Source organism: Neltuma alba, unplaced genomic scaffold (genome assembly GCF_004799145.2).
Source record: "Neltuma alba isolate B1F8T4 unplaced genomic scaffold, ASM479914v2 tig00011916_pilon, whole genome shotgun sequence".
Lineage (NCBI taxonomy): Eukaryota > Viridiplantae > Streptophyta > Magnoliopsida > Fabales > Fabaceae > Neltuma > Neltuma alba.
In genome coordinates, this window is record NW_021636509.1 from 745,949 (window position 1) to 770,615 (window position 24,667).

The 24,667-nt window shown below is 32.3% G+C and overlaps 2 protein-coding genes across 3 annotated transcripts; one reads left to right on the forward strand and one right to left on the reverse strand.

Moving 5' to 3' along the window:
- Nucleotides 1–10,656: 10,656 nt before the first annotated feature.
- Nucleotides 10,657–15,384, reverse strand: LOC114719395 (protein ROOT INITIATION DEFECTIVE 3). 2 transcript variants are annotated; one of them, XM_028904867.1, is made up of 10 exons: nucleotides 15,075–15,384; nucleotides 14,877–14,957; nucleotides 13,900–14,104; nucleotides 13,639–13,752; nucleotides 13,373–13,506; nucleotides 13,143–13,290; nucleotides 12,360–12,559; nucleotides 11,410–11,537; nucleotides 10,957–11,192; nucleotides 10,657–10,835 (listed from the first exon to the last, which is right to left on the reverse strand). In XM_028904867.1, exons 3-10 carry the CDS (start codon nucleotides 14,101–14,103, stop codon nucleotides 10,674–10,676), a joined length of 1,326 nt encoding a protein of 441 aa, XP_028760700.1. In that variant the 5' UTR covers nucleotide 14,104; nucleotides 14,877–14,957; nucleotides 15,075–15,384; the 3' UTR covers nucleotides 10,657–10,673. The 2 variants fall into 2 exon arrangements, with proteins under 2 accessions (XP_028760700.1, XP_028760699.1); XM_028904866.1 differs by lacking the exon at nucleotides 14,877–14,957.
- Nucleotides 15,385–23,588: 8,204 nt separating this feature from the next.
- LOC114719479 (uncharacterized) lies at nucleotides 23,589–24,667 on the forward strand. The gene is made up of 3 exons (XM_028904991.1): nucleotides 23,589–23,750; nucleotides 23,993–24,316; nucleotides 24,419–24,667. Exons 1-3 carry the CDS (start codon nucleotides 23,589–23,591, stop codon nucleotides 24,665–24,667), a joined length of 735 nt encoding a protein of 244 aa, XP_028760824.1.

A 24,667-nucleotide genomic window follows, 5' to 3' on the forward strand; every position in this document is an offset into this window, starting at 1 on the left:
GGAGGGAAGTGTTTGGTGTTTTGAAAAAGCCGGGTTCGGCTATCTGGTTTGGCAAACCCAGCTTAACTTGAGATATATATTTATAGGAATTTTGAAATGAGGGGCCTACGACCTAACAGCGAGATATTTTCAGTCTGGGGTATCTACTTTAAGGTATTGTGTCAATGACCCCTCGGATTTTTCTTGTTATTTTTTTTTGGGCCAAAGGATTTTTCTTGTTATTTACGTGTGTGCCTCATGTAGACGCGTGTTTTATGTTATTAATTAATGAATTAATTCATAGAAATAAAAATATTCCTCATTTATTATTTAATTAATTAGTGTCCATTACTATTAACTAGCACAAATGTCAACAAAAATATTATCATCTATAAATATATGAAATATTTTTTCAGCATAGATGTCATAATTTTTAATGGAAAACCCTTTTTTATTTTTTTTATTTAGTACCTATATGTTTTTCTTTCTTAATTAATTCTTTTAGTTTTATTTTGTTAGCACTGATAATCATTTGAGCTTTGCTAGGTTAATACTATTAGGGTCCGTTTGGTATAAAGGAAAATGAAAGGAAAGAAGGGAAGGAAAAATTTTAATAAATTCAATTTAAAAATTGAAAAAATGGGACTAAAAACTTTTAATTAATTTTTATTATTTTTTATATTACTTCTTCTTTTTAGTAAATAAAGCTTATTAAAATTTTTTCCCCTCCCCTCCAAGTAGCAAACAATATCTTATAAAGTTTAAGGGTGATAAAAGAGCAAAGTTAATTATTTAATTAAGAAAAGAATATACAGATACTAAATTAAAAATTGAGGGAGCGTATAATTACCTCTGGAATTATTTTTTTTCATCTAATCTTTTGAGAAGTGATAACATCTATTCTCGCTAACGAGTTGAAGAAAACTAAGATATCTAAAATCACAATTTTGATATAGGTCGGCTGAAAATGTTGATATGAGTTCAAATTCCGGAATTTTTTACGTACATCAGATCTTATTTTATAAAATTTCAACAAATTAAGTGAATATGAAAAATTAAAGGAAAATTTTTAAAAAGTTCCAATTTGAAAAAAAAAATTTAAAGACATCTTAGTTGAGCAGTAAAATTTATTTTCAATGTATGTAACTCTTTTTTAATTGTATATATTTTTAATTATATGCAAATGTGGTTGCACAGAATTAAATAAACGAAAAAAAATTGCACCCACTAAAATAAAATTACACGTGAGTTTTAAACAAATTTAAGATAAATTTAGATGATAAATATTTGTTTCAGTCCAAGAAAAGATGATAAATATTTTAATGAGAAATTTTTCAATAATTTTGTCAAAGTTTTAAAAACGAAGGAGCCATTCTCGAGTTTGCTAGGCAGGATGATGCAATTTGGAGGGATAAGGAAACCAAACAAGAGAGTGATGGGTTGGTTAAGGACTTTGGGGCCTGTTATTTTGTGTGCCACTTGATCAGAGCTACCCGTTTAGTGGGGCCCGCGGGAGGGGGGGCGCTGCCCGTTTAAATAATAAAACAAAATATATAACCTTTTTTCCATTTATCAGTGTAAATATATAATATGAAATTAATTAAAAATTGATATTACTCGAAGCATTTTTTTTATCATTTATAAATAATATTTGTACTTATATATTTATCCAACATTATTAAGTTATATTCAAATATTATCGAGTTTAATTAAAAATAATTGTTTTCAATATGATTTTTTTTTTCATCCAAATGGTTTGGACACTATAGCTTACTCGCTTGGTTTAAAATATGAGCACTAAATATTTGAATGGTTTTTTTATGAGTTACAACTTGAATTTGTTTCATCATTTAGTGCATTTTTTATTTTTATGCTTAATTAATTATATATCCCTCTCATCTCATCTCTCTTTTCCACTTATTCTTTCTCTCGCTCAACCTCTATCAATAAGGGAGTTTCAGGAAAATAAGTGGAATTTTTTTTTACATATTTATTGTCTTTAACCAATTTTTTGAATTGTATGGTTTAATTATTTGATACTTATATTTTGAAGGAGAATGAGTATTTGAGACAAATTAAATCATTTTTCACTTTTACTGTAAATGATTGATTCAAATTTTACTTTTAGACAAATGATTTCACAAAACAATTTTCTTTAAGAAAATGAAAAAACAAACCAAATCTAGAACCACAAGATCGAACAAAAATAATTAAGCCAATTTGATTTGTAAGTCATTATAATATAAGATATACTTAACTAATTGAGATAAACTAAGAAAACTAGTTAAATAAATTATTTGTCAAAAATATGTTTTAATTTCTATAAAATATCCATTTAAATCGATAGCACTCATAATGCAAACTCTTTTAACATCCGCTAGTAATAGGAGTAGTTTGAGAAATATGAAAAATATAGTGACGGAATGAATCAAAATTTTATATTTAAACCTAAACTCAATTTTTAATTGGTTCTTATATTAGGAACTAAAGGTAGGAGATGAAATGCGAGCTTTGCCTTTAGTAGAATAGAATACATCAAAAACACGAAATAAAGTATAAGTATAAAAACTAAAAAGGTTCAAAATATGCATAACATTATTTTTTTTATTTACTCTATATTATTAAGTAGAAAAAGTTCCCTTAGCGTATAAGCTATACAGATAAATAGATAGAGAAAAAGTAGTCCACACTGATTGGAATAGAAAATGAGTGATTGAAATGGAAAAAAGGAAGAAAAAAGAAGGAAGAAAACAAAGGAATACACGTAGAGGCCATGCAAGGGTGAGTGTGTGAGGAGTCATCTTTTCAATTATTCTCATCCTCTCCTTATCAGTTATCACACTTTCTCTCATTACTATTCAATTCAAATTCTGGTTTCATGCATGCATCTTCTCAAACTCTGATTACTAATCTATCTCTTCTTTTCTTTTTTCTGCCGACAAAAATAACCACCACATGAATTTATCAAAAGAAATTTTGACAATAGCCGTTACAGTTTGATTTATTTCTTAAATCATCATATTAATGAGTCAAAATTAAACTGGTATATTTTTTCCTCTAATTTTGGCAAAAAAGTTCCTTCTTATGATATTAAATTAAAGCTGTGTGAGTTTCTTTTTTTTTTTTAATCCTCTCGCATCGTAAACTCTATAAATGGGCTTTAGTGTTGGTCACAAAATACTCTTCATACACATCACCAGTGATTAAATTCCTGATTAGATGCTTAGAAAACTCAGCTAAGTATAAACTGTGCTGGAATAAATTAGAACCATTTTATGCTTAATTCCTTCCTAAATAAATGTTGAATAAGAGTTAATAATATGAATTAGACTCAACCTCAGGCAAGTAACCGGTCAAAAAGTTGCGGTTAGGTGCACAAAATGATAGCTCATTTTGAGTTGGGTTGGCCCACTTGATATTATATAAAAAATTTTTTTTACTAAAAACAGAAGTTATTGCTATTTGCAATGAATTTAAGCGTAGCTTTAAGAGGCATTGGATAGAAACCAAACCATAGTTTTAAAAGTGCTTTATGGTTTACGAAGTAAATATGTAGAGAAATTTATCTCGTTTTACGAAAAAGTGTTTCTAAAGAAGCACTTTTGAGAATTACAAACACCCCTTATTTTACATTAAGAAGTTATATAGACAAAAGTGCACATTTAATCTTTTAACTATATATACAAGATATCAGTTGGATCTCTTTATTTTTAAAAATATATATTTTTAATCCTTTAATTTGGAGACGGTTGGTGTCAAACAATAATTTTTAGCATAAGTCGATCCTTGTTATTTAAAAAAAAAATTAACATGTTCATTAGCATTTAAAAATATTTTATCATGATTAAAATTTCAATGTCAATATTTTTAAGGGTACTAATTATGGATAGATTATTGAAAAATACTTCATAAAATTAAAATATCAAAATAAAATTTCATCTAAAATTAAAGAATTAAATATTTAGTTCTATCTGTATTTATAACATAAATAGAAGATAGACATGAGTGGTGACTAATGCAGATGAGGATATTTATGTTAGAGAAGCGTCTAGTGAATGGATATTCGTATTTAGTTTGAATACGCAGTGTGGTGCTAATCTACGCCGCCACGTCTAGTAGGCTGCGTGATTGCAAATTCATGCGACTCGCCTAATTAATTAATTAATTAATTAATTAATTAATTAATATATTTATCATCTTTTAATTAATTAATTAAAAAAAAGCTTCATCTCCAAGGTTCTGTATCAATTCCATTATCATACTAAATAGGAGTATATAAATCAATTATATATTCATATTTTAGTACTCATGATTTTTATACTACCTCCGATCTTAATTATGAGACCTTGTTTATAGTCTACAAGTGAATTAGTATGTGGTAAAATAACGCTAAAATAATGAGGGTTACAAATTTTGTCATTAAATGTTGACTTCAACGCTTATTGTTATGGTCATAAAAGTGATAATAATGAACTATTGCCAGCGGCGTAGTGTGGTCATTAAGTACTTATCAATGTTTTCTCTTCTTTTATTCTTTTTTTTTTTAATGGACCTTCTCCTTGGATGCATGTAAAGTGTGCTGTTAAGATAGATTAAAATAATAAGCAGGTTGATGAGAAAAATAATATAAAGTTTAAAAGAATAAAAATGAAAGATTTTTTTTTGTTAGAATACTTAGGGATACTTTAGATATGCCATTCTTTGAGATCTCTCTATTCAATACTTTTTTCAATTAATGTGTCCTATTAATTAAACATATGATTAGAAAAACGTGTTAATTTGCTCAAAATAAAGTGTGGATAGTCAAATGTATACCATGAGGTCTTGAGGAGTTTGCCAACTCAATTTATTAGTCTTTCAATGAAAACCAAATTTGAATCAACGTAAAGAAAATTTTGAAACTTTTTAATAAATTAACACTATAAGAAACTCTAGGACTTGTTATCCCCTATTCAATCTCTGGCAATTTTTCACTCTCCCCTTTTCATACAGTTAAAAATGGTTAATTAGGATTCAATACTACACAAAGATGTCTTTCATAACATCACTGTAGGTTTATATATATAGGCTTTGTGATTATCCCTAATTTATTAGATGATAAATGCTATAATCCAATGATGATCAGACCCATATGACAAATTGTTATGTTAACTAGCTAGGATATTTCTTTTATCATATGGGCAACAAATTGCTTTATGCACCCACAATCTTCTTTTTATAGGAAAAAGGTCAGAGGGAGGATGTGCAAATTACAAAACAAGATTTAAGTTAGACTAGAAAAGTTGGAGATCCTTGCATCCCGTAGGAGGGTCATTAAGAATCCCAGAATCTAAACTATCTTTTGGGCTCGATGAGCAAGTTAATTTGTGCAATTACTTGCTTCTCTGAATCAATGATCAAATGTAACAATCTAGTCTCACATTATGAGTCATCTAGGGCTATTTATAGAGTTGATCGATGAGAGGATGGCTATAAAAATGCTTATTCCATATGGACAAAAGTGATGGCTTCTAGATAATTGTTGGTGGTAGCACCTGCAAAAAGACAATTAATCCGAGTCATGTCCTAAAAAAGTTGTCCTTAAGAGCTATCCCATGAGGATGCGGCACTTCCCAGGATTAAACAAATCTTCCTGCAAAACAGGGTGAGGAAAACAACAAAAGATAGTAAACTCAATAGGTAGAAGAATATACAGACAGGAAAAAAGAAGAGCTCGAAAACTCTAGAGCTGTGTGTGTTGACCCCAGTGATCTGAATGTTGCTAGCCTCTTAATGACAAAAAAAAAGTCAGTTTTTGAATGTTGAAACCATTAAATTGTCAAATTGCACAATCTGAGGCGTTGGAGGCAAACACATAAGCATTCTGCTTAGAATTTCATAATCAAATCATTTAATGTATTATAGTTAAAATGGTTAAAAGCGTTGTTCATGATTTCAAACATTTCAAGGCATTAAACAATTATAAAATATAAAATCCATTCAACAATTTAAATGATTTAATGCATTAAAGGATTTTTTCATTTAGGATTTTAGTGGGCCACTTTTAAATCTCTAATGCATTGAAAATCTGTTTATGACATTAAAACTCTTTAACATTTGATTTTCCTAACAATAAGAAAATCTGTCCATGATTGATGCTCGGTTTGTTTTTATCTTCCCACATTTCTTATTAGGATCTTTTCTTTGACATACCCACACAAATATCACAACAATAATTGCAATGGATATTGACTTTGTCACGTCTGCCGCCCTAACAGAGATTAACTCTATGTTTGGATAAGGAGAAAATCAGATAAGAAAGAATATTAAGAGGAAAAACTCCTAAAAATAGAATGCGGATACCATTTTTGATTGGATGCCTCTTAACTTGTAGTTAAGGGTCCCATTCCTACTTCAAGCTTGAGATCATCAATGACATTCTGAGTGCTAATGAAAGCAAGATCACCCATGGAGGTGTCCTTTTTAGAGTATAATTAAGCTTTTGCATATACTCTTCCATATGTTCTAACAAACATTACGTGGGAACAATCTTTGCCAATCAATTTTCCTTGTTTTAGCATTCCAAAGAGTTAAGAAATAAAGTTGAACTTGGAAGGGTTAACCAATTTTAAGCAAACCTCCTTTTGCTTTATAGAGAGATTTAATCAAGTCCTTATTAAAAGGACTCATCATATTTCATAATATAATATGTTTTGCTAAAGTAGTATTAACTTTTATCATCTAGTATGACCTAACTAACTATAAAATTCTCTAACTAGATAACCAAACTATTCTAATTAATGCTTTTATTGAGAATAATTTTGATATTTTACATGAGAAATAACTAACTTAAGTTGACACCAACTTAAGTTTATGCAAGCCAACTGGGTTGGCTTTTCTTGATCAAAATCAAACAAGGTAAGTAGTGAAACTTGGAAGGTACCATGTGGAGCCTAGAGTTGGCCACATGTTTCACTATCCCAAAAGAAAAATTATAATAAAAAAATAAAGTTAGAATTAATGTGGGCAGGCATGTTGAAAGATGTTGCAAACATGTTGACGAACATGAACACATCAAAACTTGTGGACAAACCGATTTGAAAAATAAAAAATAAAAAAGAGAAAGGCAAACAAATCCCAAATATATATATGCATATATTCTCTCCATGATGGGACATCAAATACCAAAGCATGAGGAGAATCTGATTCCATATAATTAAAAACATTTGAGATTCCTCCAGAAGACACATTGGGCATATATAAAATCAAGTTCGTTCAATGTCCTTTAGTTTCTAGGAAACTTTTTTAATATAAATTTTGTGGGGTGTGTGTGTGTGTGTGAAAGATTGAAGAAATGACAGGCTCCTAAGTTCTAAGAATAAAATAATGAGGCATGCTGAGAGTGACTGGGATCACCATTATTAGGGTTTGGTTCTTTGTATCTGTGGCCGATATTGAATCCTCAGCTTGAAACACAGACAATCATTAGGGTCGAGTCTGAAGGCGTATACATATATATAATAATATGTCATCATAAATATATATATAATGGAAATTAAATATTGGGATGATCTGAAATCTGGATACGATTAGTTTTGTTTACACTATAAAGCTTTGTTGATTTTCTCCATAAATTATGATTATTTGTTGGATTAATAGATCAGAATCCATACGTCACATGGTTTTGCTTTTACATCAACTGCTTCAAGCGCAGGTGTTAAAATAATAATTAAACGCTTTTAATTCATTATATTTCATTTTTCTCACTTCAATAACTAACAATTAATTTGACATACTTGATCATTTTGGTTATTTGTAATAGACAATATATAATATTTAAGTTGGGCACTTATGAGACTCATGTGCATAGATATTATAAGACATATTTGGGTAACATGTATATGAATAAACACTGTTTAAATTATTTTCTGCATATGCATTATTTGAAAAATATTACTACCCATGTTACTAAAAATGTAAGAGCTAGTTGAGGGGTTGAATTTAGTCCTAATTAAATAAGAGCTCAATCCACTTTGTCTTCCAAATTTACAATGTTTTATCCAAAATATCCTTTATTGATTGTTAGTGGTTTTGACCAAGAGGTAGTATTAAATGGAATAATTTAGGAATCAACACATATTTGTTACAAATAATTAACTTAATTAATTTATTTAATCTCTTTAAATTAGTTATATAGCTTTTATATTAAGCACAACCATTGCATCGATGTAACTCACTGTGATCATGATCCAATTAACCGGTGTCTTGACCAATTCAATGCTCCGGCGTGGATATGAAAACATTGCTTATACTCCTCCAGTCCTTAATATAAGACTTATTTAACTAATTTGATTAGATTAAAGAAGTTAGGTAAGCTAGTTAATTATAAGAAATATGACATAGTTTTCCTAAAATACTATAATCATCTTTCTTAATATCCTCCCTCTCTCACTTACTTGATTATGGTTGATGGAGTATCCATATGATAATTTAGAAAAAAATTGATAAATATAAGAAATAGGTCTTATATTTAGGACGAAAATTAACTTAACAATTAGGTCATATATTAAAGACTGGAAAAGTACATAAAGCTCTAAATTTTTAAATTCTTTCATAGTAATAAAATGGTTCAAAAAAAGTAAATTAAATTTTGGGTTTGACCACTTTAAGATCATTTTAATTTAAAATATTCTTCATTGTAAATATTGTTTAGTTGAGATCCTCAATTGTAATTTTTTTTGCTTCTTTTTATAAATAAAAACTCATTGATCATTGATGTTGGGGCGTCCCCATACAGAATGTCTACCTTTTTCATAACATAACAAATTAAGTTAAATCTTGTCAACTTCTTCAAAATAATGCTATGGGCGAGTTGTTTTCTTTGATTCTGACCAATTACATTCTTCAACTTAGCAAATCTAAGCAATTTTCATAATTAATTTTTGTGTAACTTAATTTCTTATTCCTCAATGTATGTTTAAATTATTGTACTATTTTTTTTCTACTGTAAAAGACATGCATATAAATTCTTTTCTGATCACAAAAAGTAAAGCTTACTAAAATATTTCAAGTTTATTTTAATGATATTTATTTTTGTTGTAAGATTATACATTTGTAAATAAATTATTTTTAATTTTTTTAAAAATCAGGTATCCCTCCCTTCTATATAGCTTCTTTTTTTTCTTTTTTTCTTTTTTCAACCAGTGCTTCTGTATAGCTACTGAACTATACAACTTAGTGTGATTTTCATTTCATATCTAGCATGACATACATTAACCTAGCTATACAAGTATTATATTCCAAAATACACAGATGATATAAAAATAATATTTTTTTCCAAAATATGAAAGTACAAATAAAAATAATTTTTAAAATTAAAATTAATAAAAAAGTACGTAAGTTAATAGAAAAATCATAATAAAAATCTTAAAATTAGATAAAAATGCCGTGTAAATTTTTTTTCTTTATTTCAGCTAGGTCACTGCATTCTGACTGTTGAAAATAATATAAATTCTTTTTGTGTCATTTTTTCAAATAATTTCTTCATCAAAATGACATTTAATATCAAAGTTAAAAATTGATTAATTGTTCAACTATTCGAATTTTTAATGCAGGCATTTGCAATCCTTCCTATGTTATATAAATAGTACTCCATATATGATTCACAGCTCCCCTTTCGGGAACCAGCATCATATTTTTCAATTTCAGGAAAAGTTAAATTTTAAAATAAAAGTAAAAATTATGTAATTTAGATCTTTTTCTCGAAAGGGAAAGTGATTTATCATTAGATTTTAGGTAAAAACAAGGGAATAAATGAAATGAGTAATATGGATATGGTTGGTCATTAAAATGGGCTTCAATAATTCGCCCTAGAAACTGGGCCTCAATAAATATATCAATTTAATGATTCGTTAGTTGATGAAATATTCTTCTAATACAAGCTCAATAATGCAAACTAACAGAACGCTATGATCAATAAAAAATATATAGTCCAATGAGAATTGGTTCCGGCAAAAAAAAAACAAAAAACTGTTGCCTTATAATGTGGCTAAGATTAAAATTCCACTAAAAAATATAACTATAATTAGTGCCTTGATAGCATTTCAAACAAAATTAGCTCTAATACGAATAGAAAAATACCTATACTTAGTAACAACCAAAAAAAAATAAACAAGATATCCAATAGGAACAGCGACAATCTTCACTAAATGAGTATTCGTTTTTATCTTGTATAGTAAAACAGTTGTTTTAAAACCAAGGCTATTCGGCGTCCAGAGATTGTTTCATATCCAGGGACTTTCATTGAGGCCAAACTAACTCGGATTTTAACGAGGGAGGTTGGAATTCTTTTGGGTGAGAAGCTCTGCCACTAACGCTAACACTGCTGCATCCTCATATTCGAACTCCTGAGACATATGGTTAAACTGACATAGCTCCCTTCCCAATTAAACCAGGCATTCAGTTGTAGATTGCTGCTTTCTCATTAGAACTTGGAAGACATACAAACACCCTCTCCCCCTTTCTCTCTCTCAAACACGGGGATATTTGTGCTCGTGTTACGTTTGTATTTAATAATTTCATATTTTTGAAAGAACTTTAAAATAAATAAATAAATACAACCCAAGCCTCGAGGGTTAAAATTTATACGTCTCGTTAAAAAAAAAACTACTTCGGAAGGGTAAATTTGAGCAGGGCAAGCAAGAAAATAAAGCGATCTAGTTGCCAGGTTTTGTTTGACCACTTCTCAGGAAGTCGTCCTCATAGAAGTCTTGCAAATCTTCATACATTTTCTTAAATCGGTCAACCATCTGGGCGGACCTCTTGTGATCTGCTTTTAGCCTCTCCATCTCCATTTCAGAGGCAGAGGAGCCCCGATTCTGGTTTAAACGGTTAAAGACAGAGATCTTATCCAAGTTAGAAAATTAAATGCCGGTATTTTACCCCAAAATAAATAAAAAAAATTGCCAAATGACGAGAATATATCGATGCGCAACAAACCTGAAATTCCTTGATTTGATTAAATATGGCCCGACAAGACATGTATGAAACATCCGTATCGCTCCTGTCATCGTGAAGGCTAACAATGGTCTGAACTTCTGAATCTTCATTTGTGTATTTCTCCAATGGAGGTGGTACTAAAGATCCCTGCTTTCTTGAGCCCGATTGTAAAGTTGAAGACATATGCTTGCTTGAGTCAAGCTCTTTTCTAACAACGACAATATTATTCACAGGCCCTGCAATATTCCCAGCAGATTAACATCAAAATTGACATTGTTTGATTCCCACACAGTGCAAAATGTCACATGCACTCTTGCATCACATGTATCAAGACTTATATTTATCATTGAGTTCCAATACATACAGCGATCGAAAAAGTCATGAGCTTATTCTGTATATAGCAGTATATGATAGACGAGAAAATATCATAACTAAAATGTATTGAACACTAACCTTTTGCATGTTTGAACATGCGGACAAAATTATGTGTTTTTGCATTCCAAACCCGAACCATTCCGTCTTCTGATCCAGAGATTAACAAATTCTCACTTGCACTATATGTTAAGCAAGTAACTGCTTTGCTGTTGAAGGAAGGGGAAAAAGCAGGTTAATAGACCAAGCACATGTTTGTTCAAAATCAACGACTATTTAGCTTGATTCTAATGCGTTAAGTGAAGATCCAGGATTGATTCTATCACTATCTGTCATACACCATCATGCGTAAGCCTTTAGACTCATGGACAAAGCAAAGACACCGTAATTTGCACAGGAATTTTAATTCAATGATCATAGGAACAGCAAGGATCATACTTCTGATTGCATAGATCACAGAGGCTATGATACCATGTTAATAAACTATTTTAATGAAAAACTCAAACTTCCAAGCTAAGGGGCATGACTTGTTTTGTTATAGGTTCTAACACGTCACGAATAAGATCCATGATAAGGAATTCAAGATAAATAAAATCTAATGTCAATAATCAGGCATACTCATCATGTTGAACTAACAGGCTATACACTGTCCACTGGTGAAGAAGTCAAACTACCATGCCCTGTCAGAAGCCAATGTACAAATTTTTTGCAATGGAAAAGAGTACATCACTGACTCTGGCCAACTAAATTATCAAATATAGGCTCAAAGAAGGTGCTCCTAGCAATTTGAGCACCAACCTAAGGAAAAACCTAAATTTCAGCCCAATCATGAAGCACGTGTGCAGACGAGACAAGTTTGCAAATGCTTCACCATGATTTACATGAGGAAAAATATCATGGCAAATAGAAAACAAACTACCAAAAGTAAGGCAAACGTGAAGGGTTGAGAGCATGAAGGAGAAAATACGAGTAAAGCACTAATAGCAAGGTCAATGTTTCAAAATATGTGTGCTTAGAAGAGAAGAACTAACCTGTGATTAGAGAATGAACCGAGGATATGCATCTCATGATTATGACTAAAGATCTTTTCAGTGTTAAGTGCGGCAATAAATATTTTTCCATCTCTACTGCCAGCATAAAAGACGTGTTCAGCAGGATCCAATGCAATTGCATCAATTATTGAAGGGAATACTATATTTCTTAGTAGTGTTCCTCGAGATAAGCTCCAAACCTTACCAAAATAAATAAATAAATACTCGAATCAAAATGACAGCACTGCTATATCAGAAAACAATATTTAAGAGAAAAACATAGACGCCAAGAAGTCACAGCCAATTAATGTGAGAACACACCAAACAACAAAGAAACCAAATATATACAATGAAATGGCCTCAATATCAATTTTGTTAAATATAGAGAACAACGGACACAGGTCTAACAGAGCAAATTAGAGTCCATCCACTTTAAATGAGTAATAACACAGACCCTCATAACCTTTAATTTGAGACAGTAGAGGATTATTTTGCGAGCTTTCAGAACAAGTCACCCTATATTATGAAGCATTTCTTGCTTTGGCACGTGAAAATTATGAATTATAACTCCTAAGCATGCAAAACCTCAAGAAATACATAATAAAGTTTCAAAAGAGAAGGATCTTGGTCATTCAAGCTGCAGAGAATAAAGTTTCAAAAGAGGAGGATCTTGGTCATTCAAGCTGCAGAGAATAAATATTTTTCCTAATTTGATACATCTTATTACTTAACTAACTTGATACCCTAAAAAAGACAACAAAATTGAAAAAAAGCAAACCAAACCTTACAGGTCCTATCCTCTGCAGCAGAAATTATAATTGCACTACATCCTCCATAGCCAATTACAATGTCAGTTACTGGTAAGGTGTGCTCTGAAAAACTATGCTCATAACGATTACCTGCTTCCTGCCTTTTCAAATCATCAAATATCCTGAAAGTGGAATATATGACAAAATTACTCATAGAAAATGCAAAAATGGAGAAAATGGAGAGGAAAGATGAGAATTACGTACGTGAACAAGGACCAAACTCGTACACATCCATCTTCTGAACCAGATACTAGTAGTGAGTCATCCTCAGAAAATACTAGGCAAGTTACAGCCCTATAATGAGCATGCCACTTCTTAAGCAACCTGCCAGTTTCAACCTGAAAAACAAAACATGATGTCAATAAAGTTAAAAAGCAACAGAAACTGAATTTTCATTTTCAATCCATATCTTCCCCACCTAATTCCAGAAGACATTTACTATATGAGGTCTCATCAAAGAGTTACTATACCTCCCAAAAGTATATATCACCCGATAAACCTCCACCAGCTATATAAGTGCCTGGATGATTAGCAGCAAGAGGCCTGATTGGCTCAGCTGGAAAGCTCTTGGCTTCTACTTGAGGCTGAGCCATAGGCAATGACATGTTAATCACTATTAGTCATCCAAATAAATACATTGGTAAAAATCAGATTATTATTATTTAAAAAAAAAAAAGAAGGAAAAGTTTCAAACAACTTGAAATGTATGAAATGCAATAAAGAAGAAAGACCTTGGACCAAGACCAATAGAGAACCAGACCAGCATTGGCAGAGGAATCTCGGATCTGGGAAGATGCAAGGAAGCGACTGCCCACACTAGTGAGGCCATGAGGTGTGGAGGCACAAGTTTTATAGCGCAGCTGCTCAGCCCCTGAATGAAGGTCCCAGCAGCCAACATCGGCATCAACAGAAGATGCTGCCAAAACAACCTCCATCCTGGAAGTGTTGAAATTAATATTAAGCAGATTTTCCGTCAGAAAGGCAAGTCCAAATGTTAAGATCTTTTGTTTAAAAACTGTCAATTTCCAAAAATAAGCGGACGCTTATTGCCAGACTGGCTTATCTATTTGTTGATTAATTTTATCATGTATCACACCTAGCGATGTTTACTTGATAAAATTATGATGCAGGAACTGCTAAATTATTAATGATAAAAGGTTAGCCCATGCCTGTTTAAGCCCGTAGTAAAGGGGCCGGGTGAAATCCGTGTGGGCTTAAATGGGCATGGGCAGCCAGTTTAGTTTTTTTCATGTTTTTGGGGAAAAAAACTGACTCATTCCCTATCGTTGCAACTGATTGCTTTATACTTAGTTTTTTGCATTACACAAAAGATCAACTCCGTCAGACCCACCACCTCATTCAAATTATTATGATAAGCACAAACATGTCAGAAATAAAAACAGTTCAAATTGAACCTTATAGCTGCAAGTATAATTGAATCTAGCTTATGATAAATATGAGTAAGCATCAACGTCAAAATAAGCATCTATTCACGCTTTAAGATACAACCAGTCATTCAACAACAACTTGGAAAATAGTTTCATTATTAAACTCTTTTACTCTTGCTTCGGTACATCGAAAATTTAAAAAAACAAAACAAAACAAAACAAAAACACAAATACAAATGGTTCAAATGCTCTGGAAATAAGCAAAAATCGAAAGAGGAACAGGGACCAAGCACAAATGCATTGAAGACGGGTTCACTCGCCTCTCTCTTACATGCTTGGGTAATGCAGAACTCGTGAAGATGGTTGAGACTTGAGAGAACTATTAAGTCCGAGAATAAAAGCTATCCAAACAGAAATTTGAGAAATTCAGAAACCAAGCACTCTATTCCCAAACATTGAAAAAATTAAGGTCCCAGAAATTCCACTCCCTCAGTAGAATAGAGGAACAGGACGCTTACCTCGCCAAAGAGGAACTATAACAGCACCCACGCCCAACGTTGGAACAAGCTTGAAGCTCCTTGAATGAGCGACGAGCTTCACGAGCCACGAGCTAGATGAGGCCTGAGGAGTAGAAGAGATTAGATCGGGGACGCCGTGACTGCTGGACGCTGTGGCTGAGGAGGTGTGACGGCCCGACGACGTGGCCTGTGATGAGGTGTGAGCTTCTTCCCTTCTCTCGCTGGTCGGCCGTCGTCGCTGCCAGTGCTAGGTCAGGGGAGGAGTGGCACCAACGAAGAGAAGCTGAGATGGAATTAGGAGAGCAAGAGTGGAAGAGTTTGGTTGAGAACATAGAAAAAATTTAAAACATATATACACACATAGACTATTGCACGGGCGGGCTGCCCCGTAGCCGTTTATTTCTTCGACCCGCCTGTTTAATTTAAGCCCATTATGGGATGTTTTGGGCGGGGCAAACTTTCACTGGACGCGGGCCAGTTCGAGTTACGGGTTAGTCGCTCAGGACAGTTACATCATACTTAATATAAGAGCTAGTTTAACCCTTAATATAAGAGCTAGTTTAATTTTTAATTTGATTTTGAATATAAAATTATAATCAAATTTATCTTTTATATTTATCTATTTTTAAAATAATTCTTGTAGTAGTTACACATGTTGAAAATTTCATTACATGATAATTCTAGCTAATATACACGATTAGTAAGGACAACACCTATTTATTACAAATAACTAATTTAACTAATTTTTTTAATCTATTCAAATTAACCAACTAACTCTGATATTAAAGACCAAAAGTATTATAACTTAAATCTCAATACTGACTCACAAGAATTATAATGGATATTAAACTTACAGCTAATTGTGCACAAATGGCTTTTTTTACCAATATGCTATAAACAGTAAAATTATATATCAAAATACTACACTTAAAATCATTCTTGGGAAGAATGACTTTCAAATTACACAGAAGTTATTTTTGGCATCAACGACTTCAAAAGTCGTTCTTGACATGAATGATTTTACTTTTTGAATTTTTTTAAATAAAAAAGTAAAATCATTCACGCCAAGAACGATTTTACTTTTTTCCTAGTCACTCCCCATGTGAGAATCTCTGCCAATTTTGCATGCAAGAATCTCTGACACTATGCACGCGAGAATCCCATTCCCTTCCTGTGAGGCCACAACATCATATATGGTTTTATATATAACATATTGCTTTCTCTTCTTCTTCTCCTCTTACTAAGTCTCTAAAATCTGAGCTCTCTCTTCTTCTTCTCACTTGCTCCATTTTCATTATTTTTTTGCTCTGTTATTTTTTCACTCTTGCTTCCAAAAACTTGACAAGCTCTTTTACTGCTGATGTGGGTTTGTTGTTTCTCTTCTATTTTTTCTTTTAAAAAATTTGCAGCTATGATATAGAATTTGACTTTTCATCCATACTACCCTTGATGAGTTAATATTTCATTATTCTAATTTTTAGGACATGAGTCGTGGGTTCAACAATCTAGAATATTTGTACTCTTTCTAAATTAGGTGCCTCTTATTTTGACAGTAAAACTATCATATGTTATATTGTTTTAAGATGTAAGTAATGAAAAATTGAAGTGAATGAAGGGCACTCATAATTTCTTTTTTTTTTATTTTGCTTTTTTCATGCTATCTGCTATGCCGCATTTTTTAATTGGTGATGATATGTCATGATATGAGTGTTTTGCATCAAGAGTAAAATACTCTGACTATTCTTCTAGATTGCATCAATTACATAGATCTTCCCTCTATTTTAAAAACACACAGTTTAGTCCAATTAGTTAACACTATTAGTAGGGGTATTCTAAAAAGATTCTAAAAATATTATTTTTAACTAAAATTTATATTAAAATAAAATTTATTTACTAGTTTACTTTTGATTCTAATAAATTCCTAAATTATATTTTTATAGTTACATTAATTTCATTCAGTTAAAGCAAACATAAAATATTTGATTAAAACTTTAACTAAATTTTTTTAATAAATATATATTTAACTAGATATGTTTATAAATATTTGTAATAAAGAAGTGTTTAAAAGTTTTGAAATATAAATTTAAATAATTTATAAAATCTTTTAAACTTATATTATTTAAATTGGCAAAGATTCTTGCATGATAGGAAAAAAGTAAAATCATTCGCACCAAGAGCAACTTTTGAAGTCGTTTATGCCAAGAAATGATTTTAAGTGTAATATATTAGTAAATACTTTAAAAGTGCAGTATTTTGGTTATGATTTTACTGTTTGTAGCATTTTACTGTTTGTAGCATTTTGGTTAAAAAGCCGTGCACAAACAAATAGGCTTGTTTGGAGCTTTTAGTGCTTGTTTGTTTTGTTTTTGGTTTCTTGTTTTCAGAATACTTTTATAAAATAGATTTTTTAATATAAGTTTTGAGAATAGAAAATAAAAAACATACTATTGATAAAATTGATAAACTTGTTAAGTCATATCGTCTGAAAATAAATTATGAGAGAATTTTTTTATTTTATTTTTTAAAACAAAAAATTGTTCTCAAAACAAGAAACCAACAAGCCCTTAAGTTTTGGAATTTCGAATTACCACTCTATTCCTTTACGTAAATCACTTTTACCTCATTCTCGCATGCTAAAGAATATGTTGTACATTTTCTCTTATCTATTTTCTTTATTGTATTCAATAAGGATAAAATCAAAAGATAAAAAGTCATAAATTACCCTACAAGCGACTTATATTTAAGACTAAATGTTGGCAAAAAAATATTTAGGAATAAACTTTTCACCTATGAGTAGCATCCTCTGATTCAAAACTGAGGGGGGGTGTTTGGTAATTGCTCCAAAAGTGCTTCTGGGCTCAAAACCATGGTTTAGGGAGGCTGATTGCCAAACACCTTTTTTTAAAAAAAAAAAACCATAGTTTCAGCAAAAACGTTGGTTTTGGCCAGCCAAACCATGGTTTTTGAATAAGTTGAAAATTCTCGCCTCCGAAGAATGAAAATATGGTCGTTGGAGTAATAATTACTCCTGTCAGAGGCTCCAACAGTGAAAATGCACGAAAATTACTTTGCCTCTTCTACTATTCTACCCATTCTTCCAATGTTGTCGCCCCTTCTGAAATTCTAAAAATTTCTTGCCACCGGTGAGATTGTTTACCCCTCAGGAATTTCGGTGCTGGTGAGGTGTTTCTTGTAATATCCCACATAAAACTATGCCATACTTAAATATACAAGTAGCACATGCGTATGTTTACTAAGGTACATAAAAGAAGAATCCTAACTTTCTTTTCAGTTCGCTGAATAACCATGATATATAAAAAGAAATACCCTACCCAAGCACATATCATGGTTATAAAAAGAAAATATCATACTTACTTCTTCTTCGCCTAATTGTAATATCCCATATACCTGGTTATCATAGACATTATATAAAATAAATCACAAGAAAAGCATCACTAAATGACCCACTTATTCAGATGCAATTGCCGCAATGTTCAGCTGTGGGTCTAAGGCCCTTAGAGAAATCAATACAAGTATCCATAGCTAAAGAAGCAAAACAGTCTAGTAGTAATAACAAGTCCAAAATAAGCCACTAATAGTCTAAAGAACATCATGGCTTCTAGGTGGCAATTAAACATAAACCAAACATAAATTCTAGAATCGAAGCGCAGTCACTAGTGTAAGTGACCTCACGCTTACAGTGCCTTCCTCGCTGCATCTCCCCTGCTGCTCTCACCTAAAATTGATGAAGTAACGGAATGAGACCACAGTCTCAGTAACATAAATCCTACCCACCTTACCTACTAGTACCCTTACAAGATGCCAGGTATGACTAACAGTTCAAAATCAATAGTTACTAACAGCATATGGATAGCAAGCAATAAGCATATCATTTAAGATCACATTGTATCATCATATTCGAATTAAATAAAATACATCATAATTGTCATATTATCATAATATATTAACTTTCCAGTTCCACCTTATAACCTCCTCATAACTGCCGACTGAACCTATGGGCTAATTGCTACCCACGTCATAACTGACTCTCGCAAGCTTTCCACAAGTGTGATGCAGACCGGCCAAAGTCGACAAAGCACACAAGGGCCATGGGTTCCTCCAGAAAGGGGTTACTGCCCAGGATACCTCTGGAGTGTCGCAAGCCAAGGGTTACTGCCCTGGTAGTATGGGCCAGCCATAGAGCGCCATATAGCGGCCTACCACGTGGTCACAATGTCACACCATATCCCATCAATCCTCCACCATATTTATTTTCCACAATTAATTTTATAATCATAAAATATCACAACAATGGCATATAGTATAGTAGTTCATAGGATCAGATCTCAAGGATCACAATATGTAGCATTACGACATATAACCTAGCATGCATCAAAAACAACCAAGAAAACTAATTATGATATAGTAAGACTCAACTATGGGTCATTTGCAAAATAAAAGAAAATCATCTCACAAGGCTGGTTTTTGGCTCCAGAAGAATTTTTCATGATTCCTAGCAAATCTTTTCTCAAAACGATAAAGACATGTCTCCAAAGATTCCATATTCCTAAAGGACTCATAGGAGTCACTAGCAAGTAAAGTAGGTAGAAATCCACATTACCTGTTATTCTCTAGCCACAAGTAGTTAAATAGAAATTTCAACAACCAAGGCTCTCCGTGAGAGGCTACAAAAATCACATACATACGATAATATTAATATCTATAGCTCAGAACTATTAAAAGTCTATCCTAGACCTGTACCAAAGTTTCTCCAAAGTTATCCCAATGTCTTATAATTTATCGCTGGAAATATAAATCTTCTTTTAAATTCATATTGCTTCCTAATTTAATTAGTTCACTATAATAGTAAATTATATGAAGGTCTTGAATTCTTTTAGAACTTTCCAAACCTTCAGATTTTTGCTTATAAACTAGATTGATGTTGTATATTGATAATGATTATTTTCATAACTAAATAGGTATAGATTTTGAAATATATTTAGTAAAACCTGTGGATAATTTATACCTATTTAATTATCTATTATAGATTTTCTTCTTTTAAATCAATTATAGGACAAGAGATGATCTTGTATATAATCTACTCAAATCTATTATTATTATATATATTTTTCCTACAGGAGATATAAAATTATTGAGAGACGAAAATATCATGTATATGTACATATATGTATTGGAGAGAGAAACAATGACTAGCTGAAAAGGAGTAAGTTATCTCTAATCCAAAATCATTAGTTATGTGTTTTATTCTATTTGTTCACATTCTAAGTTTGAAACGTAAAATAGGCAAGGTAACTAAATTATTCTAAACATTCATATATATATATAAACATAGATATATAGCCCCGAAAACTCTACCGAACTCCATCCTTTTGATCATAGCTCACGCCATGAGTGTTTTACTTCATTCATGTAATACTAAATTATCTACACACACACACATATATATATATATATGGCTACAACTTGATGATTGGACGGGTATCTAGTGATCGACACATAACCGAACACATATTGAAGGTGGGAAGATTGTAGAAAAGAAAGAGAGGAAGCGGTGGGGATATGCGCTCACATGTGTGTACATATATATATAAGGAGTGTGTGAGAGAGGAAATAATATATGTTTATATACCTTTGAGAGAAGACAACGCCTGTGATTTGTCGATTGTAGAAAGAACAAGGAAGGTTGGTCAAGATTGCTGTGGAAAAAAATAGAGAAATAGAACAAGAGACAAGCAGACTGATGGTTTGGCTCAAAAGGATGGAATACATAAGAGAAGAAATACAAAAGAAAGGGAAGGACAAAGGAGAAGGTACCTACAGAGCGTTTAGGTTTGTGTTGCGGCAGCCACCAATGAGATAGAAACTAGGTTCTTGGGTATTTGTAGAATTTATAAAATTTAAACTCCATCCTCTTATCTGATCTTAACTTATTATTCTTATTATTATCAAAATCCTATCAGATATGGTACATTTAAAATTTAAATCATTCTTTCCTAAATATATATTTTTAAATATTTGATCCCCTTTTTATTTATCTTTAAATATTTATACATAGCTCTCTTTAATTATTTCAGACTCTTATTTTCTATTTAACCTTTACATATAAATACATTGTTTCCCTTCTCTTTTATTTTATAATAATTTTTATATATAACACTACCCGTACTAAGTCCCCAAACAAATAAAATAAATAAATAAAATGGGATGTTACATTTTGGGCTCCCAATGGTGAAAAACCAAGAACACACTCTACCAACAGTGGATTTTCACCAAGAACACACTCGCATATCATTCCTTTGCCATCACCCCTTCTGAAACTCGACAGATCTTCTTGCCACCAGTGAGAACATTGAGCCTGCGAATTTCGGTGCTGGTAAGGTTACTCAGCTTGCCAAAAGAAGATCGCACATTGGGTTGCAGATCCATCCACAGATTTCTGATATCTTCAGTGTTCAGTTCGTCCGATCATCAGTTGCTTAGGTCGTCGTGTTTGGTCCTGTCAATTAGATCTAGCGTTTTAGGTAAGCTATCTCCTCTTAATAATCATTTTCTTCATTCATGCATTGCATCGATCTGTCCATTTTCCTTGCTTGTGGTTTGATCCCTCATCTTCATTCAACATCTGTGCATCACAGATTTAAAAATCTATTTTTGTTTGTGTTGCTCTTCATTTCTTCGTGGCTGGTTGTGGCTGGAGACGAAGTATTTGGTGTGTTTTCAAATTTCCTCCCACCGTCGTTTTTTTATTTCAAATAGAGGTTGGTTTCACCGGTTGACCATGGTATGTTCACTTCTATTGGCTTCTATTTTTTTTCCTCCCATCTTCATATGTTGCTTGCTTAGTTAACACCATTTGATTTTGTTAGATGCTTTTGTTTCATGGTAATCTATTGATCAAAGGAGAATAAGAGACAGAGCATTCGTGTGTGTATGTATACGAATATGGGAAAAATCTTGGTTGTGGCTAGAGATGTGTTTTGTTTTCAAATTCTTGTTGCGGCTGGAGATCTGTGTTATTTTCAAATTTTCGTGTAGCTTTGTTTCACGGTAATTTGTTGATGAAATCTGGGTTTCAGAGACAGAGCATTCTTTTTTGGTTGTGGGTGCTTGTGTTGCTCAAATTGTTCTTATTTTTTGATCTTATGAACGTTTTGTGATTGTGCTTTTGGAGACAGAACACTCGAATACTCTTTTTCATTCTGAGGGGCTTCTCCATTTATGAGCTCATGGTAGGCTGTTTATATAATTATGAAGTTGAATATTTCTTTTTCTGTCTTCACCCTACTCTTGGTCCATTAAACCTTTTTAGTTTTTGTTTGTTTTTGTTTGAGATCAACAAGCGCTATGACCTAGGTTATTTAATGTATACTGTGTAGGTTAGGTTGTTTATTTGGGTCCTGGAGTAAGATATAATATGTTCTTGTATTGAGAATTGGCTAGACCTTCTCTTGCTTAGGCATGAAGTGATAAGGGACTATATTTGGGGTTGTTTTGTTGAATGTACTCTATCTGCACAACTGATCAAGCTTATCATTGATGATCAAAAGGTGCTAGGACAACTGGAAGCCTAGATTTTTCAAGTGGAAAATTTATCTTTTGACAAATTGATAGGCAGGTTTGATATATGAATATTCATATTGAGGCTTTTGAGGTTTTCATGAAGGTTATGGAGAGTTAAATTCAATTACAAATCACTTGCATGGTTAGGAGCCATATTGGAAGGAACCTTATTTATTCAAGGAATTAGCTGAGAGAGTGTGGTCTAAATACAGTGAAGGTTTCCTATCTTCGTTTGGAATAATGATCATGGATCTTTTATGGAACAAGCAGTCAATTAGATTGATTTCTGTCCTAAAATATTTTCATTCTGAATTTGAGTATCCTTAGAGAGATATATGTTTTACCTGTAGTATTTCGAGTTTCTAATTGAGAATAAAACATCTTTCATTTTATATGAGAAGTATCTTTTGTGGACTTTTTGGAATTAAGTATGGTATCATTTAAAGTCTTTCCAGAACTTGTCTTGACTGGTTCTTGGCCAGTTTATGAAGTGCTACTGTGAAGCTTATAGCAAATGGAATGTATGGAGATTTATTTATCCGTCTAGCACATTTGATTACTAGGTTACTTTATTCTTTCTCTAATGTCTTAGAAATGGTTAACCGAAATTCTTGGCTTGTCTCTTTGCTTTGTATTTTAAGTTATGCTTTTGTGTTATTTCTTTTGATATTAAACATGCCTTTCTTGTTGCATTATTAATAAGACCTCATTTTGCTGGAAAAAAGAAAGTCATTATTCGCAGTTTATTGGAGACAGAGGATATGTTATTTTGACCTGAATGTTGTATTTCAATTAACTTGACATGAATGGCATAGAACATGCAGCTATACTTGTTAAATACTATACCTATTATATCATATCTCCTAGACTGAATGGCATGCTTTTTGGGTTGAACTTGTGATAACTGAAGTGTTGTAATTCGTCTATGGCATAATGAGTAAAGATAAGGTCAAAGCTTTGTGGGATATAAGAACCACAAAGGTCATTATTGACTTGTGCATTGAGAAAGTTGAAAAAAGGGGAAGAAAAGGAACTAGCTTGACAAAGCCTGCTTGGGCAAGTTTTGGAGACAGTTTCACTGCAAAGACTGGGAGAGTTTATATGAAAATCCAATTTAAGAACAAATTTGATGCCTTGCAAAAGGAGTGGCAGTCATAGGATAGACTGCTTCGTGAGACAGGTTTGGGGTGGGATGCCGAAAAGAATATTGTTAGTGCCCCTGATAATTGGTGGGAGAAGAAATTAGTGGTAATCATTTAACTTTATTTGAGCTTGCATTTTCTCCCATGTTAACGTTTTTTGTATAACGTATAATATTTTTGGTGTTGAATGTGCAGGAAGTTCCAGTCTACGAGAAATTTAGAGAAAAAAGGCTTCAATTTCGAGCTGAATTGACTCAACTATTTGGGACTATAGTTGCAACTAGACCACAGTCATGGGCACCTTCTTCCATGACACTTCCAAGTGAAGGAGTACCTGAAGATGATATAGAAGAAGGGTCTGGAGATAGTGATGAAGTTTTGGAGGTATCAATTGGCATAAGCGGGGAGTTTAATTTGGTCACATTCAATGACAATAGTGGAGGCAACACTGTGATAAGACAGGAAACCATTTGTGGGGGTAGAAGCACAGGTGGGGGTCGACCTAATAGCTCATTAGGGGTTAGAAAAAAAGGTGAATCCATAAAGAAGAAACCCACTTCCACTATGAAAATAGCAGATGCACTAAGCAGGATAGCTCAAGCAAATGAAATTGATTCTTAGTGTGAACATGAAGAAATTTCAGAAGCACATGCTAGGAGGCTAGAAGAAGAAGCATGTGCTTATGAGACGTCAATTGCGGGAGTCATGGAGCAACTTAATGAAGTTGATGAAGTTGTTGATGATCTTGATCTGTTTGGCTGGTGCACAACACTCCTTATGAAGGAGCCAACTGCAAGGGAAATGTATATGGCTCTGAAGAATAAGAGGGAGAAACTTCACATCTTCTTGAAGGAAGCAACTAAGGATTAA

Excerpts from the sequence above, each read along its gene's own strand:
- LOC114719479 (XM_028904991.1), top strand. The coding sequence starts at position 23,589 with ATGAGTAAAGATAAGGTCAAAGCTTTGTGGGATATAAGAACCACAAAG. Across the intron at positions 23,751-23,992 it reads TCACTGCAAAGACTGGGAGA|GAAGTTCCAGTCTACGAGAA; the intron begins GTTTATATGAAA and ends TTGAATGTGCAG. Across the intron at positions 24,317-24,418 it reads GACCTAATAGCTCATTAGGG|TGTGAACATGAAGAAATTTC; the intron begins GTTAGAAAAAAA and ends ATTGATTCTTAG.
- LOC114719395 (XM_028904866.1), bottom strand. The coding sequence starts at position 14,103 with ATGGAGGTTGTTTTGGCAGCATCTTCTGTTGATGCCGATGTTGGCTGC. Across the intron at positions 13,291-13,372 it reads CGAGTTTGGTCCTTGTTCAC|GATATTTGATGATTTGAAAA; the intron begins GTACGTAATTCT and ends TTCCACTTTCAG. Across the intron at positions 10,836-10,956 it reads ATCAAATCAAGGAATTTCAG|AATCGGGGCTCCTCTGCCTC; the intron begins GTTTGTTGCGCA and ends CGTTTAAACCAG.